The 19,558-nt window shown below is 49.1% G+C and overlaps 1 protein-coding gene across 1 annotated transcript in view; it reads left to right on the top strand.

The window, feature by feature from the left end:
* The window catches only part of ttv (exostosin glycosyltransferase 1 ttv), a 149,705-nt gene that overhangs the window by 115,207 nt on the left and 14,940 nt on the right, over positions 1-19,558 (top strand). Inside the window, exon 4 of the mRNA XM_084582242.1 lies at positions 11,839-12,132. Coding sequence (XP_084438368.1) covers positions 11,839-12,132 — 294 coding nt within the window. The remainder of the gene's footprint in view (positions 1-11,838; positions 12,133-19,558) is intronic.

The raw sequence follows: 19,558 nt of genomic DNA, 5'->3' as shown, positions 1-19,558 counted from the left end.
ACACACACACACACACACACACACACACACACACACACACACACACACACACACACACACACACACACACACACACACACACACACACACACACACACACACACACACACACACACACACACACACACACACTGCACCAATCGCCTTGTTGACGGTAGTGTACAATGTTGTGTTATACTTTGTGCTTAGACCTGCATCTCTTTGCTCTCTGTCGTATATTGCAACTGTAACGGTTTCGATTAGACATGTAGGCCCCTAATGGGTACATAATAATCGAGGATCATAGAGTAATGTAATGAGGTTTACACCAGCTGTAATGCGGATGACCAGCGCTCTTGTCGGCGGCACGGACGTTCGACGGCCACGACAACCTTTAGGTCTAGGCCGGCACGCCTCGCCTTTATAACATCTAACGCTGTAATATATATATCTCTTGTTTACCGGGAGAGAGTGTCGGGCAAGGAGCGGTAACTGTGCCTATCAGAGTGCGCGCCTCACCAAACTGCATGAGCTGTGGTGGTTGTGTTTCAGGGAATTGAAACGGGGTGAAGGTGGGAGGGCGGGAAGGGGCGACGTTCGATCCCTATACATACCACGCATTGTCCAGCCACTTGGGGTCGTGGCTGTAGAACATATCTGATCCCCCCCCCCCCCCCCGCCTTTTCCGAAGAAAAAAAAAATATGCACGATTATGATTCTTGCTACATGAATTTTCAGAGCAGCTCTGAATTTTTTTTATTTCTTTACGATATTTGGCATCAAGGATTTTGCATGTGTACAGGTAACCACCGCATTTATTTTTAATGCACTGCCATATATTGACCACGGGGAAAAATTTCAGCGATATGCCTGTGGTCTTCATGCATTAAAGACAAGTATATATATATATATATATATATATATATATATATATATATATATATATATATATATATATATATATATATATATATATATATATATATATATATATATATATATAGAGAGAGAGAGAGAGAGAGAGAGAGAGAGAGAAGGGAAAACGAGGGGCTCATTATAATACATGAAGGAAAGAAGCCAACAGTCGGCGAGGCCAAGGAAAGCGTTGGGTTTTTTTTTTATATATATTTACTTTGGTAATAACATTAATTTGTAATGCAGTCAGTTTAGGGGGAAATATAATTAAATACAAAGTAAAAGGAAAAGGTTCGCTTACAGGCAACATTAATACCCAAGAAAGTAGCTGGTTGGACACCCGCCGACGTAGCTCAGTCGGTAAGAGCACCGGACGCGATATTCGGAGGTCGTGGGTTCGGTTCCCATCATCGGCGCGTTGTTTTTCCTTCTACTTTGTATTTATTTATCTTTGCTGGGACACACTCAAAGTTCTATTTGTTGTTTTTTTAGCAGCAGCCGGCATGCGGCTTTATCACTCTGATTCCGGCAGGCGTATCAATTCTGTATTCTTTGTTTATGCTTGTCGTCGCGAGGCGCAGCTTTACCAGTTTCTTTGTGCGCAACTGCGCCGAGATGCATCTCGAGGATTCTGGCCCCTCGCGTGTGTTTCTGCAATGTTCCAGGTTGTGCGGCTTTATCTCGATGTTTCTTAGCCGCCTTTAAATTGAGCTTTGACAGGTGCGGCGGGCATTCTTTGTTCGACGACCAGAAAGCACGTTTGTTGCTATCGCCGCCGCCTAGTTGTTTAGTTCTTTTGCGGGCGCAAGTGAGCCCCAATAGAGAGTTTATTTCAGTGCGATTACGCCTGTCTTCTCTTGGTGTTTACGGCTATATATGTATATACCGGCCTTCGTCGGAAGAAACCATACTAAATAATACAAAACTAAATATACATATATTTAGTTTTCGACTCGTTCTGCTCATTCTTCGACTAGCACACACCTACTCAGTCTGCTATTCCAAGCTTAAGGCACCGCCCCCACCCTGCTGAGCATTTCCTCGGGCGGCACAATTCCCATCCTATTGCAATCGCTCTGCGGCTTAGCTAGCGCGAGACTGCATACACGACATAGCAAGAGGCATCAACGCCAGCAGCATCAAGAGCAGCGGCCAAATGCATCCCGAAGGAAGGCATCGGAGAGGTGCCTTCCGGTATAGACTTGTAATGCATGGCCCCATAGGCGGTGCTGTGCGGCCTCCTATACCGTTTGTGTAAGCACGCCAGATGCGATGATCGGCTCGTCTCCGGCGGCAATGGCCGCCACGCGTGCGCTGTTATCGCCTCTCCGTGGGCGGCCAGGATTCTGCAGAATGACGGCGTTCGAAGGGAGCCTCATTCGGTCGTTGAATTCGCGCGCCTGCGTGCGATGGGAACCATCAGAAGAGGGTGCGCGCGATGTGCTGCCGGGTGTATACGATTGCTCGACGAGCCGTTATGGCCTCGCACTATAGAGGCCTCTCCGCCAGAGACGAGTCTCGTGCGAGCTTGAGGATGTTGTGTATACGTTTGCTTTGTCGATTTATCGCCCGTTTCGTCGGTCGTATACCTGCGGTCGGCCGATCATTCGTTTTGTCGACCGATCGTGTGATTGTCCGTTCGGTGGATTTGTCTGTCGGTTAGGATTTCTTTCTGTAGATTGGTCTGTCGGTGGTCATTTTAGTGGGCTTGTCGATCGTTATAGTCGTCTATTGGGTCGGTCATTATTTCGCTTAATGATTCACACACGAAGAGTCAACATCACCTATTGGAATACGTTAGAAAGTTGGTACATTGGTGTATAAAGACGGAAGCGTTAGATGACGGCACGTTGGAGAGGAAGCGACATGATCTACTTACAAGTATGTCGCAGTGTCACTTTGCAGTGTGGTCTCATAGCACTGTGCTCTCTTTGCATATATATCATCAGCTAACTCGAGTTCTCTGCTTGAGAGATGCATCTTCAGATATCCTCCAATTAATTCTGTTTTCACCTGACCGTCACAACGTTGTTAATTAAATTTCCTCATATCGTCAATCATTCCTACTGTCGGCCACTTCCAAATTGCGGTTTTCTTATGTGTTGTTTTGACAGTCGGGCATTATGTGTGTCCTCGCTCCAGCCATTCCTTTTTTTCTTTTTTTAATGCATTGTACATGTTCTGCTGTGAAATCATATAACCAGTGAGGCCTATTTCAATTGACCCTTTGAACCGTTTGCTCGTCTCGTTCGCTCACAAGCAACGTATAAGACTTCTCCGGGCAGTGCAAATTGACTTGCCAAATCGAATATATGTCAGGTTAGCTTCAAAACGCCCGTAAAGATTGTTCACTGCAGCGTGTTGAAGGATAAACAGCCAAACTAGCGAAAAAATTCGCACATAACTTGTACAGGTCGTGTAGGAAAGAGTACTGAAGAAAGGAAAGTATTCTTGGGAGCCTAGCTGGAAAAGAAACTATACTAGGAAAAAGAAACAAAGCTCACAAGCTCACCTCTTAACTGAATGTTGTCGCCCAAGTTTCTCCCGGGGTGAGGAGCTTTTTTTTTTTCCCCTCTCACTTCACGCCTGCCAATATTTTCTTCGTTTAGTTACTCTCCCTACTGTTTCTTCTGCCGTGGTGCGGTGCTCGCAGCATCGCAGGCGTTCGCGCACACTTTCATTTTCGCCTCGTTTCGCAGGTTCTCTCTTGCGCATCGCGCGCTCACTTTATTACCCTTTTCTGCGCGGCGCACATCTGCGACACCTATATAGAGGGCGCTTTTTGATGCTTGTGACGGTATTTTCCCTTTGCTTCCCTTTCTCCCCCCCCCCTCCATTTTTTTTTTCATTTTCTTTTCCTTGCGACCCGAAAGACGCACAAATGCCCGGAACGAGTGTAAGAACGAAACGCCGTGTCTTTTCTCCATGTGCAAAAACGCTGTGAACAGAGAGAAAACCGCGAGGGAATGCGTCTTCCTTTTATCCCGCGGCGCTCTTTCCCTATTTCAGTACGGCTGCGTGCGTGCCTGCCTGCGCTTCTCAGCCAAATTGCGTCGCTAGGGACCTTCAGACGTTTTCATTCCGCCGATAAGGACGCGAATTTCTCGTCGTGTGGGAATTCGGGATGGTCTGGAGAGGGGAGGGAACAGTGGGACTGGAAACGGGAGAAAGAAAGCATAAAAGAGTGAGCTTTAAAGTGGTTGCAACCTGGAGGGGAAAGGGAAGCGGTGTGGAGGATGGCTCCGGGCAGTGCAGGGGAAGACGTGAAAGGGCAAAGGGGTCGACGAGGACAGGGATGAGAGAAACGGGCGACGTTTGGGGATGCGGTGTCGTGCCAGCGTGCAGCCACGCGTCAAAATAGAATATGCGAGCCGCGCGTTCGTATATGTGTTTAGCCTGATGCGCGCTGCCACTGTCGCCGATATATAAGTGATACGGGAGGGGGGAAAAGGGGAAGAAGAATATCGGGATAAAATTTTGGGGAGCCGGGTTGGTCTGTACCCTCCTTTTTCACGCAAAATTGTGTGCGCGCGCGTAATAAGATTATTCCTTGCGACGACGATGTTGCCGCTGTTGCGAAGAGAGTTCGCCGTCGACAAAGAATAGGTCGAATGGGAAAAACAAAATTGAGAACGAACGTGCATAGCAGCGATGCGGGAAACGAAACGGGACCGAAAAACCACGAAATAGAGGCTCAGTTCGTTGCTATCTCTCTCTCTCTTCTTTCCTTATTTTGGCCCTTTTCGAAATGAGGGCTCCGAGACTCGGGCCGTGTACGCCGCGCACTTTCCTTTCCGTTCTATATACTTATTACGGCCGAGTCTCATTCGTAAGCGAAGCGCGGGCGTATTGGCGTATTGTGTGCACCCGGTATAGTACTCTATTTGCCGTCTTCGCCGCGGGACGCGTATTCTTTTTTTTTTTTTTTCCTTGTTCGTCTTCGTGGCGTATCAGCCGCAAGTTCGACGTTTCACTTTTCTTTCGCTGCGTCTCCTCGCTCTCCTGTGTCGGTACCTTCGGAAGTGAAGTTCTTCCGGTCTTCACAGCCCCCTTCCACCGCGGACCTTTTTATCTTCCACATAGGCTGACCTGACCCCGCCTGGCGTTCTCATTCCTATAGGCCTTCTCCTCCTTTTCCTTCCTTAATAACGTCGCTGTCTCCTCCATTCCATCATACACAATGCATCGTCCTTGCTCAAGGTCTTCCCCGCGCCCTTGCTTTGTCAGTTCGGTCTGTCTTTTTCTTGGACCTGCTGTTCCCTCGCTGCCTCGTGATCCTGGCGGGCTGTTTCATCTTCCCAAAACTTTCTCTGGTGCCTTGTTTGCAGCGTGCGTGCGTGCGTGCGTGGCCGTCGCTGGCACTTTTTATGCGTCCCCTGTCGTCAGAATCGTTACCAATCTCTTAGTCTTTTTAAGATGGCGGCCTTGGCGAGAGATCAGCCATTTATATTCGGCGGCATTTCAGGTTTTCCCCATCATGATATGGTTTGTTTGTCTTTTAAAAAGTGCTGGATATTTTCAACGGTTAATTGTCGAGTCGCGTCTTGTTAATTCTGCGGTCTAGCGCGGCAGTCTTCCAGCATCATTCTTTTTTCTTTTTTCGAGAGAGAAAGCTCTACTACTCCAGGTTGAACCCAGATTTTCGCCTCGCGCTAGCTTCAGGCCCGATGAAGGTCAGACCAAACGCGCACCGCCCCACGACTAACATTGTATGACTGTGTGTCATATTACGGAGTATGGCAATCACATCTAGCCATGTTGACCTCGGTTACTGACATTTAGTTCATGACCTTACCGGAGAAGGTCGCGGGTTGGAGTCCCTAGCTCGCATCACTGCTATATAACAACAATGACGCCTACTGTTTTTGAGCCACCGAAGCAACGAGAGAGACAGGTGCATTCACAACGGATGCTCTTTTTCCATAGCTCTGTATACCCGCTTATCGCTTCTTCGGACCTCCCTGCGGCGCCAGGTTTGTCCTCTTTTCTTAACAAAATTATGACGGAACCGTTTTGCATGCAGCGTTCCAGTTGGTATCGTACCATTTTGCTGCCTAATTGGCATGCATCTGTTGGTTTGGTCAAGCAAATGGGGTTTGAATTGACTCATGCGCCTAATCACTTCACTATACACGACGGTACATAGCTCAGCGGGCGTTTTCGAATCGGGAGCTGCTACGCGAGCGAGCTTTAGTCTTCATGCACGTAGGCGGCTCCAAGTGTCTGGATTTCTTTTTTGTTCCATTTTGTATTTCATAATGGGGAACGCACATACGCCTGATAACTGGCTCCGCTTGGCGAATAAAAAAATTACGAGGGACTTTAGCGACTAAAGCAGTGAAAGGCGAAAGCCTGAGTGCCGCATTCTGCTACGCAACTTGCACTAATTAGTAATACTTAATTAGTGATAAATAAGTAATTAGACGAACAGTAGATAATTATTTAATTAACTATAGTTAGTCAATACATTATCTAATTGCCGATCTGTTAGTAATACCCTAATTAGCTTATTAATTAGTAATTGGAATTGATTGACATGTGGCCATATAAGGCATGCATTCGCGCATACTGTCGTGGTGCTCTGTGATTGGTCGATACCTCTATACGTCATCCCGCCTCGGCCAGTCAGAGCCGCTGCAAAAGCGGGACACGTTTTGTCCACGACAGCATGAGCATCAAAGGCCTTCGCCCTAAAAGTTGTATACGGGCACGCGCCGACGGCAGCTGCATGAGAAAGGGAACTGACGAAAACAGAATAAGCGTAACTATTGCTTATCGGGACAATATTATTCCGAATCTCCCTTTTGTTGTCGTCAGACCGGGCGGGAATCGGGATATGCAACCCCGGAAGCCGAGCACGTTCGGCGCGGGCCGACTCGGTGCAACCCCGCCTATTACTGTTTTGCGATCAGACAGAATACAAAGCGCATTTTCCAGCCGCCCGCGTGATTGCGAGCGTCTTCCCCGTACGCGACGGCTCGCCTGAAATCGCGAGGAGCTGCGCGAAATGGCTTTAAAGCCGACACGTGTAAATGCTTTCGCTACGTAAATGAGTCTCCCCTTTTCTTTTCTGTTCTCGTGCTTGCCATGACTTTCTTTTTTAAATTTGGTTCTTCTCTCGTTTCCAAAAGCTTGAAACAGCTGTAGGGAGCAAACGTACTGTGATGGGCGCGCTTTCGCGAGCATATCGCAGTCACGTCCGGGCGCTTTCGGCAACGCTGGCGAGCGCACGCATTATACGTACGCTGCGAGCTGCCGCCGTTATGGCAGAGATGCTGGATGCTAAGAGTTACTTTGCGCTCTGGTGTGACTAAATTACAGTCGGCGTGCCTCCATAGCCTCCTCGATCTCTCCTTCAGCAATTGTGCGCCGCTCGCATGTCGCTTCTGCGCGGCTCGGAGTATAAACAGCGAAGTTATGAGGAGATAATTCCGGGCAAAATTTTTTTTTATTTCTCCGTGCGTGCAGAGAACAGTTTTTAACGTCCCCCCCCCCCCCCCCCCCCCCCCCCTCCGCCTTGTGTGGCAATAAAATGCGCTTCAAACGGTGCCTGCCCCGCTCTTATAGGGCGGCGAAGTTCTTAACTCTTTAGTGTTCTGCTCTTCAGCTGTTTGCATCTTGCTTGCAACGATGCATATCTGAAAGCTCGTTCAGTTGGCTTTCACGTGTTGTACATTTATACACATTTTCGTGATATAATTTATATGTAATTTCTTACAATGCGTTATGAAAAACCGCGTTTCCATCTAAGAAAATTTAAAAGCCGCGCTCACCTTGTATGTTGACGGCCTTGAGATTCGCCATATTGCCTCTTAAAGATAATCAAACAGTTGAATAGGTAATTTAAGCTGCTTAATCATCTATTCATCAAGCTATGTCATGTACATCACGTCCATCTTACTGTGAAATCCGTCTGCACAAACGAGTCAGCGAAAAATGATACATGTTTGTAAGCTTTTACAAAAATCGCCGGCACTTCGGCTGCGTACCGGATTGAGCGTGAGAGTGACCCTCGAACCTTTTTCATCGAGTACTCACTGAATTCAGAACACCTGCTTTTCGGAGTTGCGAGTAGGGAGACCGTGCTGCTACTTTCATCAAGGTCCACTCTACAATTCAGTGAGCTGCACCCAAGGAGCGTTCAATACGGAATTATGAGCAACTTGGTCACGCTTGCATAAGATGGCGTGCATTTGCGCACGAAGGGTGCAGAAGAATTAGAATACGATTAAGTAAACATGCTGCAAGGCAGTGAAGCAGCTGCAAATAAACGCTGAGCTCTGACGTCGCTTCCCTGCGCGGCGCTACGTACGTGTGGCTGTCTTCGCCGCATGGCCGCGTGTTCGCGGCGAAGTGTGCTTTCAAGGGGCTGCGGAGGGCTTTGCTTCAGTGCTCAGAAAAGTATTACGATGGCAGGAATGGCGCGGTAAGGTGGCCAAGAAGAATAGAAAAGAGACATACCCGTTTTTTGTGTTTTGCTTGTTTGGTAACTGGAGTTATTGTTTGTATATGGCGGTCATTGCTGAAACAAACGATGTCCAGCAATGTATGCTCTTAGTTTCGCGAGCCGAGTGGTTGACGCGGTTTAGCGTGGAAGCGGCGTTCGATTTTCGACAAATTTAGGACGTCTTTTAATTAGCACTGGGATCCTTCGTCGACTTCGGTAATGCTGTTAACCCTCGAAGTTGCTCTTAACGTTTCAGCTACAGCCGTAGTTGCTCATTCGGCTCTGTTTCAAATGGCCCTAAAGTGGTGGAAACGTAACAGGAGTCGTCACAAGAGACTTTTATTATTCAGCGTGATTCTAGATTCTCCCTTTTAGGAGGCGTTAGGTAAGCGCATAGCGTTCTCTTATGCCGAAGTTGAGTCCGCGCTTACGCCGCAGGTTACGACGGCTTTCAAAAAGGTCGTGAAATCGTTTCTGCCAGTCGGCCTATTTATAAATCAGCGACAGTCTGTCGCAAAAGTGGGAAAACGAGAAGCCGCTGTCATACGCTGGGATCAACGAACAACTGCTTGTTCGTTGATCCCACGGCGTGCTGCCATATCAAGAGAAAGAAACAAAGTTCACTCGCACGTAACCTGTAGTGAGCTCTAGGCCGATATTAGCAATGCAAATCTTTAAACGATACCGCGCTAACGTATTCGCGTTAAAATAAAAGAAGCGTGCTTTGCTGCATTCTCCGCGAGCGGCGTCCCTCGCGCAAACGCACTTGACGCACGCTTCAGTGCGCAACTGCCGGCGACGCACGTAAGCCCCGTCGACGTTGCCCAACTCCGGACGCTGTCCTGAGAATCGTCGCTCGAACGAGGCTACGGTTGAGCGACGCCGTGTGTGTGCTGCATACAGCCCGCGTTGTCACCGAAAAGGGGCAGCGGTGCGGAAGTCACACTTGCTCCGCCTCGCATGCAGTTCCTTGGCACTGATATCGAAAATAGGCGTTTCGCGCCAGCAAACTGTACAAAAAGTCGAATTATCAAAGCCGTTTGCGCATTAGGAGGCTGCCATATAGTTGCGCTCTTGCTTTTCGCAATAGCTGCGGGCTGTCGCGTTTATCGAGTTGACGGGCGCGTGTTATAGACACCGACTGCTGTCTTGGAGGCGAAGTGCCTTCATGGCCTGCGTAGTTCGCGATTTGGTGACGCCAGCGGCATCCGCTTCAACGACAGTGCGGCTGGCGTAAGACGTTTAGGGTGGTTGAAGAACGAACGGAGAGCCTCCAGAAAATTCCAGTGACTAATACACTGATCCTCGGTTGTCGCCCTGTCAGTTGCCGCGGCTAGTCTTCAGTTGTTTACACATTTTCTTGTTTAATCAATTGTTTAACGACGCTAATTTTCCGCGCTTTTTCAGTTTGCCGCCGCTAGAGCATCTCGCGCACATTATAAAACGATTCGGGGCAAACATGTGGGCCCCGCCGGGGTGGTGCAGTGGTAAGACGCCCGACTACTATGCCGGAGTACCTGGATTCGAACCTGACCGCGGCGGCTGCGTTTCGATGGAGGCGAAACGAAGAGGCGTCCGTGAGCTGTGCGATGTCAGCGCACGTTAAAGATCCCCAGGTGGTCGAAATTACTCCGTAGCCCTCCACTACGGATCCTCTTTCTCTCTTTCCACTTTCTCTCCCACCTTCCTCCCTTCCCCTACGGCGCGGTTCAGGTGTCCACAAAGACAAATGTGACAAATACTGCGCCTTTCCCTTCCTCTGAACCAATTATTATTGGTCTTGGTTTTGTGGTGTTTTAACGTCCCAAAGCGACTCAGGCTATGACAGACGCCGTAGTGGAGGACTCCGGAAATTTCGACCACCTGGGGTTCTTTAACGTGCACTGACATCGCACAGCACACGTGCACCTTGCTTTTCGCCTCCATCGAGAAGCGATTATTATTATTATTATTATTATTATTATTATTATTATTATTATTATTATTATTATTATTATTATTATTATTATTATTATTATTATTATTATTAAACATGTGGCTTCGTCAATCGTTACATCCCGCGGCGTATGCGGTGGCCAAAGCACCGATCACTCGCGTCCCCGCCCTGAAGTGCGATAGCAGCTTCGAAAGCTATGAAGCAGCGCCCGATTCCGTCTTCCTCGTTTAAGAGTGCCCTCCTTGCTTTAGCTGCAGCGTGCTTCAAGGCACTCTTCAATTGTGTCCCAGCAGCAGCTGTCGTAGTGTTCCTCTTTGGGAGTTCGACTCCCGCTCAGCAAGACTGCTCGAGTGGTTGCCTCAAACTCGGTGCACGCAGTTGCATCGTGACGGTTCTCCGACTATGTGTGCACCGTCGACAGTGCTGCACGTTATTAACGAGATGCATCAAGTGTGGCTGGTGCGCGCGTGCAGTGATGCACGAGCGCTGCATCGTGGGAGCGGGAAATGCTCGGCGTGGGAGGGGCTCGGCATGTCGTAGAAGCCCGACTGGCTTGCAGCGAAGCTCTTCGCTTGTTTCAAAGAAAAAAGCTAAATGAAAATGAATGAAGGAAATAAAATCGAGCAAGATTTTTTTTTCTTTTTTTTTTTTTTCCTGCGCGTTCCGTGCGCCGCGAATAGCGGCGTCTGATTTCACTTTGCCTTTCGCGTTCATTGCAGCGTGACGCTCGCTGGAGCGAAGGTCGCGCAGAGGCTACTGATGCGAAGGGCGCCTGTAGAGATAGACACGTCAGTCATGTTTGGCAACTGAGATGGTTCTAGCCTACTTTTTTTTATATATATATATATAAGAGTGCTGGCGCTGTGGGGCAACGCCTTCCATCGAAATTTCGTGGCCCGCCCTGCTTTGGAAACCGGAAGGCAGATGCATAGAGAGTACGTTGCAGTTAGTTTCTCAATATGCGCGGCTCGTGTTTTACGTAAACGCGGTTAGCCACGCTGTCCTTCGCTGAGCACGTACTCGGAAAGTGTAGCAGCACGTAGTACCCACGAGCCACTACACTGGTGCACATTGTACGCGACCCGGGATGGTCGATATTAATTTCGGATCCCTTCGCTAAAGATAGGCCGTGTCTCGTGGCCCACAGTGTTGCTCTTGGCGCTCAAAGACCCGTCTGTCACTCGCATGTACAGTCCCAATAAAACAAACTACAAACGCTTGCGGACGTCCTCCTTTTCCATTCATAGGGGTCCCAGAGTCCAGTCCCTTTGGCTCGCACTATGGAAGGGACATTCCGATGTGCAAGTGGTTCCGTGGTCTGTAGTTGCGGTGACGTCGTCACTTTTCTTGTCAAGGCAGACGCGCCACTTCGAAAACTGAATGAATGGCCGACCATGTATATTTCGCGAGACTTACTTATGCAAGTTCTGTTTAATATGTCGGTAATGGGACGCCTTTACACCTGTGTTACGAGTTCCGGTTGTTCCCTAATTTGTCTCATATTTAACCACGCATCGTTATATATCTCCCTCTTTTCCCACTTTTTTCCCCATCTGTACAGATTGTACGCGAGCGTGTTCGCAGCTGGGAGTCCCACCACGGCGTCGTGTGGAACAGTCACCCGGGTGCCCTGCTGACGCTGCGTCGTTTCGCGGACACCCTGAGGCCGCTGCCCTTCCACCGACACCGTCGTGGGAGGGACGAGATTCCTCCTCGTGCCGCCGGGCTCCTTCTGCAGCATCGGCAGCGGGAGGAAGAAGGCCGGTACACGGCGGTCATCTACTCCTCCATGCCCAGCCCACAGCCGCTTCAGAGGCTGCTCAAGAGCCTCCTCCGCTCCACCTGCCTCGCCAAGGTCGGTGACCTTCCCTTCGCTCCACATTGTCTCCTAATTCTTATATTCCTTATCAACACTATAGCCAAACGGGCGAGTTGGTGGAACATATTGGATGGAAAAACAGCGCAAAAGAAAAACACCAGAGCAAAGAAACTCAAGACGAGTGCTGTCTCACGAGGCGTCCGTGTGCTGTGCGATGTCAGCGCACGTTAAAGATCCCCAGGTGGTCGAAATCACTCCGTAGCCCTCCACTACGGCTCCTCTTTCTCTCTATCCACTTTCTCTCCCACCTTCCTCCCTTCCCTTACGGCGTGGTTCAGGTGTCCACAGCTACAAGTGTGACAGATACTGCGCCTTTCCCTTCCTGTCAACCAATCAATCAATCAATCTCACAACTGAAAGTTTATTCAAAGAGGGAACACAATATATGGAAAAAGTGACCACCCTATCAAGAACTGGACAAGCAAAAACACGTGTTGCTACGTAGGATGAAGGCACGCAATCTCGCTTTCATGCAGAAGAATGGATGGCTTACTAACGCACAATCTACTTTTTTTCTTCGTGGTAGGCCTCCATTATCTCTTTTGTTAAGCGGGCCGGGTGCTTAGAGGACAAGTGTACATTGGGCAGACCGGGCGGTGCATTAATACACGTTTGAAAGAGCATGCAAATAACTTAAACGCTAACAAATCTACTAATCTCGTTGACCACGTCCGTGACTGCAAATCTTGTTATCCTTCACTGCACTACTCTGATATCCTCTATAAGCACCCGGCCCGCTTAACACGTGAGATAATGGAGGCCTACCACATGAAGAAAAAAACTAGGTTGTGTGTTAGTAAGCCATTCATTTTTCTGCATGAAAGCGAGATTGTGTGCCTGCATCCTACCTAGAAACACGTGTTTTTACCTGTCCACTTCTTGATAGGGTGGTCACCTTTTCCATATATTGTTCCCTCTTTGAATTAACTTTCAGTTGTAAGGCAGCGCTCGTCTTGTGTTTTTTTTTATTATTTTGCTCTGGTGTTTGTCTTTTGCGCTGTTTTTCTATCCAATATGTTCCTTATCATTGGAACGCGACAGTTAGCAGGAGCTTCCGACTCGGGCTTCTTGGCCGAAATAGAGCTTCATGTATATGCCAGTTAGTCTTGTACTTAACGTGCTAGCCTGTGACTGCATGCTAGTGGGCACGTGTGATAATAAAAGCGGTGTAAAAATTAAGGGGTCGGTTATTAAGTGAGCGACAGCGATCGTATACGCGAACGAATATCGGCAAAGGGAGCCTGCGGACGGGCGTCATTAACTCTGTCGCGCCAGGCCTCCTAGGAGCCGTGTACACCGCCGTGAAGAGGCGTAGCTACGGTCTCCTCATTAAAAAAAAAAAAAAAAAAATCAGCCGGTCATTACATTTTAATTCACGTTAGCCCTATGCCACGGGCAGGAGCTGCCAACTCGGGTCGCTCCTTCCATATGGGAGGGTGATATCAGAGTCAGCCTGCCTGAACCGTTTGCATTCTCGTTACCCCTACGACACGCAGGCACGTCCATACGGCTTGGTTGAAGCGTAACTTTATATGTGGGCTGGTAGCTTGCGCTCTCGCGTCATACCCTTAAAGGATGAGTGTCCCCAATAATGTAGCACCTTACACTGCTGATTGGCGTGACGGGAATAATGTAGCAGGCAAAAGAAGCCTCCACCGTTGCTTTCGCAATTCAACTGGGGTTAACCAGAGCTAAACCACAGCTAATGTTTCTTAATGCACTTCTTTAATTTGTGCAATATTGTTTTTGTACTGATAGCTACAAAAATTGACCACCTCTTCTCTTCCCATCAGCTCCCCCCTCCTTATTTTGGGATAAACCCTTGCTCGAGTGGTGTCGCTTTCCTGCACGTTTATTATTCTAGTTATGCTGTCGTCATCTGCGTTGCCAAGCAGTAGTGATGTTAATCCTGAGCGGATAAAGTGCCTGTAAAGACATTGGATAGTCCTAAATATCAGCAGTCCCCTCTAAGGGCTTCGACTATGCCCCGAACGCGACTTGCAGTGCGGCCGGCTCTATACACAGTTCTACCGTAATCATCCGTCTTCTCCATGCTGCTTCGTCTTAGTGCATTGTGTAGCAAGCGCACCTTTGTCGCGTCGAATATTTCGTCAGGTGTAGAATTTAAAGCGCGCTGTGCCCTCGTTCCACGCGAGGATATCCTGCTCGATATGCGTATATACCCGCCGCCGAAAGTTTAAAACGCCTCACACACACACACACACACACACACACACACACACACACACACACACACACACACACACACACACACACACACACACACACACACACACACACACACACACACACACACACACACACACACACACACACACACACACACACACACACACACACACACACACACACACACACACACACACACACACACACACACACACACACACACACACACACACACACACACACACACACACACACACACACACACACACACACACACACACACACACACACACACACACACACACACACACACACACACACACACACACACACACACACACACACACACACACACACACACACACACACACACACACACACACACACACACACACACACACACACACACACACACACACACACACACACACACACACACACACACACACACACACACACACACACACACACACACACACACACACACACACACACACACACACACACACACACACACACACACACACACACACACACACACACACACACACACACACACACACACACACACACACACACACACACACACACACACACACACACACACACAAAATATCATCACCGCCATTGCTTACGGCCTAGAACCAGCTGTAAGCTCTTAAATGTTCTTGTGCGCCCTGCATATGAGGCAGTTGTCTTTATTTACCAGTGTGGTTACACGCACTCCCTTAAGGGAAGCGCTCGCAGCCTGCCGCGAGCTTTCAAGTAACACGCACTCACGCCAACCGATATCGTTCCCAGTTCTATGTTCGCCCACTTCCTCGGCCATTCTCTCGGCTCTCTCCTTCATACCACTGTCCTTCCTTTGACCGCCGACTTTGGGCGTGGACGGCTGCTAGTTACATACCGCAAAGTCGTCTCAAGGGTACTGGGGAGAGACTGTAGGCTTTCACGGCGTTCACAATAGAAGACAAAAGAAGTGGTTCCACGGAGTCTGTATTCTTTGAAAAGGTTCTTTTTTTGGTCGCCAAACACTACGAATGGCCCCCTCCGTACCACGCCGCCTTCCCTCAAGCTTCCTCGCCTCCGATGAAGACGGAGAAGGTAGCGCAGAGCCGGGAGGGTCCAGATTCCCATCGCAGCTCATCAGCGTTACAGTGTCGCATCCCATCGAGACAATGCGGGGGGGGGGGGGGGGGGGGGGGGGAAATAAAGAAGACCGATCGTCCCGAATCGCAATTCGGCACATGTCCTCCGCGCATACCTCGAAAGGGCCCAACGGTGGACTTTTATTCCTTTTGCAGCGAGGGACGAGAGAGAAAAAATGTCATTGCCGATTGCTTTCGTCGTCAGAGTGCCGGTCCCGGGGCACTCTTTTTCCTGGCTCGAGTTTGCCGAAAATGTATACGAAAGAAAGGAAGCGCGCACACAATGCTCGCTGCGGCACGGCGTTCTTTCGGTTCGGATGCCGCGGTCACTCGAGACGGGACCCCCGAGAATCGAGAGGCTATCGCCCTCAGTCATCTCCTTTCGTGCGAAGGCCTCGCTGAAAAACTGTGCAGCTAGCTCGGTGGGAAACTATATAGCAGCTGTATAGGAAGAACTCCCGCAATGCACGGCCTTCACGCGTGGTTCACCTGTGCCGGTGGATTCGGAAGAAGTGTTCGAACGGTGTCACCTGCGGCGAACGGTGTCACCTGCGGCAGATGGTGCCTGCAAAGACGCCCAGAATAAGGTGGGCTCAACCCTCCGTGCGAAGAAGAACGTGAAGGCGAACAGAAAAAGTTGAAAGTTAAATTGAGGACATCGCGGTTAGCCGTATGGAGAGGAAAATTGCAACTGCAGAGTTAGAGAGAAAGGATGCGAGTAGAGTCGGTCCGGATGGGCAGACGCGTTCGAGTTAATGACATCTTGGTCGAAAACAAGGAATGGATACTGGCAGGGCTTACGTAATGCGAAGGGGAGGTAACCAACGGTCGCTTACTACAAAGGTAAAACTGACTGAACAAGTCTTTTATTGCCTTTTCGGAAAATAGGCTTGTCGTATACTATTTCGTTTCCGCCACTATGGATTTTGCGAAAAAAAACATGAATAAGAATCGCAAAACCTGTTTTACTGCAAGTAAGTGGCCATGTTTTCGTTGACAGGAGCAGCATACGGATATTCGAAAGCTTTTATAGGCTAATGAGTGGGGACAGGATCTATGCTTCCGCGGATGGTGTCACATAGTCATTGTTAAGAAATGAATTAATTGATGTGTAAACGAGAGGTTTATATGACGTAGAAGGTGAAAAAAAAAATGTGTCTGTGTGCAAAATTTTGTTGGTGTGGAATAATTAAACTTCAGAATATCCAAGGGCGTCCATGTAGTGTGGAGACATCAAAACAGCCACGGGCGCCGAAATTGTGCAATAAAGTGGGAATTGACGAGGCAGAAAAAGAACCAAGACAAAAATCGAAGAAAAAAGTAAAAAAAAAAGTACATGAATCAAAAAGCCGCAAATTAGTGCAAATATTTGCAGAAAGGCTTTCGCCTTATCGCACTTCAGAGACTCAAGCGCCTCCAACGAATTTTTTGGTGGGATAGTTCATGATGGTGAGTGCACCATCAACGACCACGGTAGCCGTTGATGCATGGAATTATTCTGAACCGGGTTCAAATGAAGCGTGACAGTTCAGAAGTCAGTCGTAGCTCAGAGCAGCTGATCTCATGCCACTCTGGGCGCTAGAAAAAGTCGACGGTTCTGCACCAGGTAGCGGTGCACCTCATAATGTTAGAGTGTCCATCGTGGCTGAGGCAGATCTCCTTAATATTACCAGTTGCGGATCTTAACATAGCACCCATGTATCAAGAAACAACGGTCTCAGTTGGTCAAACTTCGGGTGTTTACGCATTGTGGCGAAGCCCGCTGTCATTGCTGAACTGTATCCAAGTTGCAGACTTCGAGAATATTTCTAAACGCACAATCTCCCGGCAGCCAAATCAGTTGAAAAGATGCAGTAGCTAAAATTCTTCGACATAACAGCCGTATAGATGATTAAGAGGTAAACAAAAACAGAAACGACTTGCTTTTCCGAAAATAAGGCTACAGTGTCGGACAGCTTTTAGTGTCCGCTCCTAGATGGCGCCACTATGTGTAAACAGAGCAGTACGGAAAACGATAGAGATGTGCGGGGGAAAAACGGATCATCGTCATCATCATCAACCCGTAAAGTGCATATAATGTTATAAAAGTAGTTTCATAGTGGAGCTTTGCTCCCCCTCTAGGTGGGCAGTAGGTATAAAAGTTAATCGACTCGTTTGCGCCTATGTGTATGGAAGCGCCGCCAACTGTGCGTGAGTTAGCGAGCTTTCGATAACTTGGATCACCACAAGGAACTTCATTGTACCATTACATCGCCACCTTCCATTCGCTCATCTCTCCTTTATTGCCCCTTTACACCTTCCCCCAGTGCGGAGTAGCAGGCCAGGGTCCTTTTACCACCGGCCGACCTCTCCGCCTTTCCTTTCATCAACCAACTCTCTCTGTCTCTCTCTCTCTCGTCGCATGACTTCCCTAGCGATGAGCTTTTGTTGTCCGATCTGGACAGCATTGCTTCCCACCTCTCTCGTTTTGGCTGTGGATTGACATCCATAGTTGGGCTTGCCTTGCAGGCCCCTTCCCGCAAAGCTTGCATTAATGGCGTTTACATGCACCCGACAGGAGCGGGATAAGTTGATTTTCGGGTCGAAAACCGATTACAGGGTTCATGTAAACACTATCGGCTCGGGTCGAGAAGTCGAGGGTTCGAGTCGAGGGGTCGAGTCGAGTCAACTACGGCGCAGGGAGTGGGTTGACTCGACTCGGCCCCGCTGCAGGAAGCATGTAAACGCGGTCATGGTGAGTCGAACCACGTTGAGATGAGAACAGTACGGAAAACGCTAGACATGTGCGGGGGAAAAACGAAATCGGGTGCCGTCTGCTAGTTCTTCGCCTCGACGCGAGGCGTCGCCGTATTTTCCGCTCGTCTAGAGTTACTGTATATGCTACCAAGGGTAGCATCTACCTTTGGTAGCATATACAGTAACTCTACGCTCGTCGGGCCGGGTTCATGTAAACCCGGGAGGGTTGAGTCCACTCACCGGAACTCCTCAACTCGATCCCTGCTGTCGGCTCCATGTTTACATGGACCCTTTTGCTCGTTACACCCTGGTATCCTGGGACCCATATGACATGGTGCTTAGGCGACGCTGTGTCGTGTGTTTAGAGAATCCCTGTAGCGTAGGGGAATGATCATTCCGCAAATTAATTTCCGTGAGTTGTCTGGGATTTTTTGTAATACAGTTAGCCTGGGAATTAGTAGCTGCCACCACTCTGATTCTGATTCAGTAATGTCATTATGGATTATTGCGAGCCCATAAGGTATTTGTTTTTTGTGTATCTCCGCTACCCGCGAACTGTGAATGTGTATGACTTTTGCTGGGCGTATTTCTCGCTGATTGATATGGTGCATGTCTTTCGGAGGGGGCTTCATTACGATGCATCCTCTCCACTCTTGTGGGATGTCCCTCTCGAGTATGATGACGTCCGGTCCGGGAGGCGGCCTTCGGAAGATTTGGGAGATGAGGGGAGATTGTATCAGCTCCTATGCTGTATGATGGACTTCCAGAAGCAGATTTTCTGCGGCCGTTTTGAATGGGAGTCATGCCTCTTTTTCTTTTTTTTAACCATCAGCCGAATAGTAGTGTCGATGTAGTCGAGGCCCAAGATAATAAGTAAGGAACTCTGTGGTCCATGCTGTAGCTTAACTTCGGACCTTTACGCTAGCACGCCCTCGCCGCATCGAAACCGTGGTGATTTAAACCCTCTAATGAAACGGTACCGCCACCTTACGCTCGCTATCGGTTACTTCGTGCGCCACGTATTATGCCGCCGTCTTCTCGTATTGGATTGTGCCGACAGTGGCATTCTCACAACGCTGCACGGTATTGAGACAGAGTGAGGCGCCGAGCTGAAAGAAACAAAACCGCGAAATAACGCTCGAGGGACGGTAGCGCCGCGTGGCCGTCTTCGGCGCCCCGCGGGGGGGAAGGGGGGGGGGGGGGGGGGGGGGGGTGCCCGTCTTTTTTTCTCGCCGAGCCCGACGTTGCGCCTCGGAAATCGTTTCCTCGTCTGTCTTAATTTCCGGTATCCGCTCTCTCTCTCCGCCCTGCTGTTGGCAAGAGGACGA

This window comes from Amblyomma maculatum, chromosome 10, assembly GCF_055883805.1.
Source record: "Amblyomma maculatum isolate TAMU_Amacu chromosome 10, ASM5588380v1, whole genome shotgun sequence".
Classification (NCBI taxonomy): Eukaryota; Metazoa; Arthropoda; class Arachnida; order Ixodida; family Ixodidae; genus Amblyomma; species Amblyomma maculatum.
Note: the sequence above shows the minus strand (reverse complement) of the source record. Positions and strands in the feature narration are given on the sequence as shown.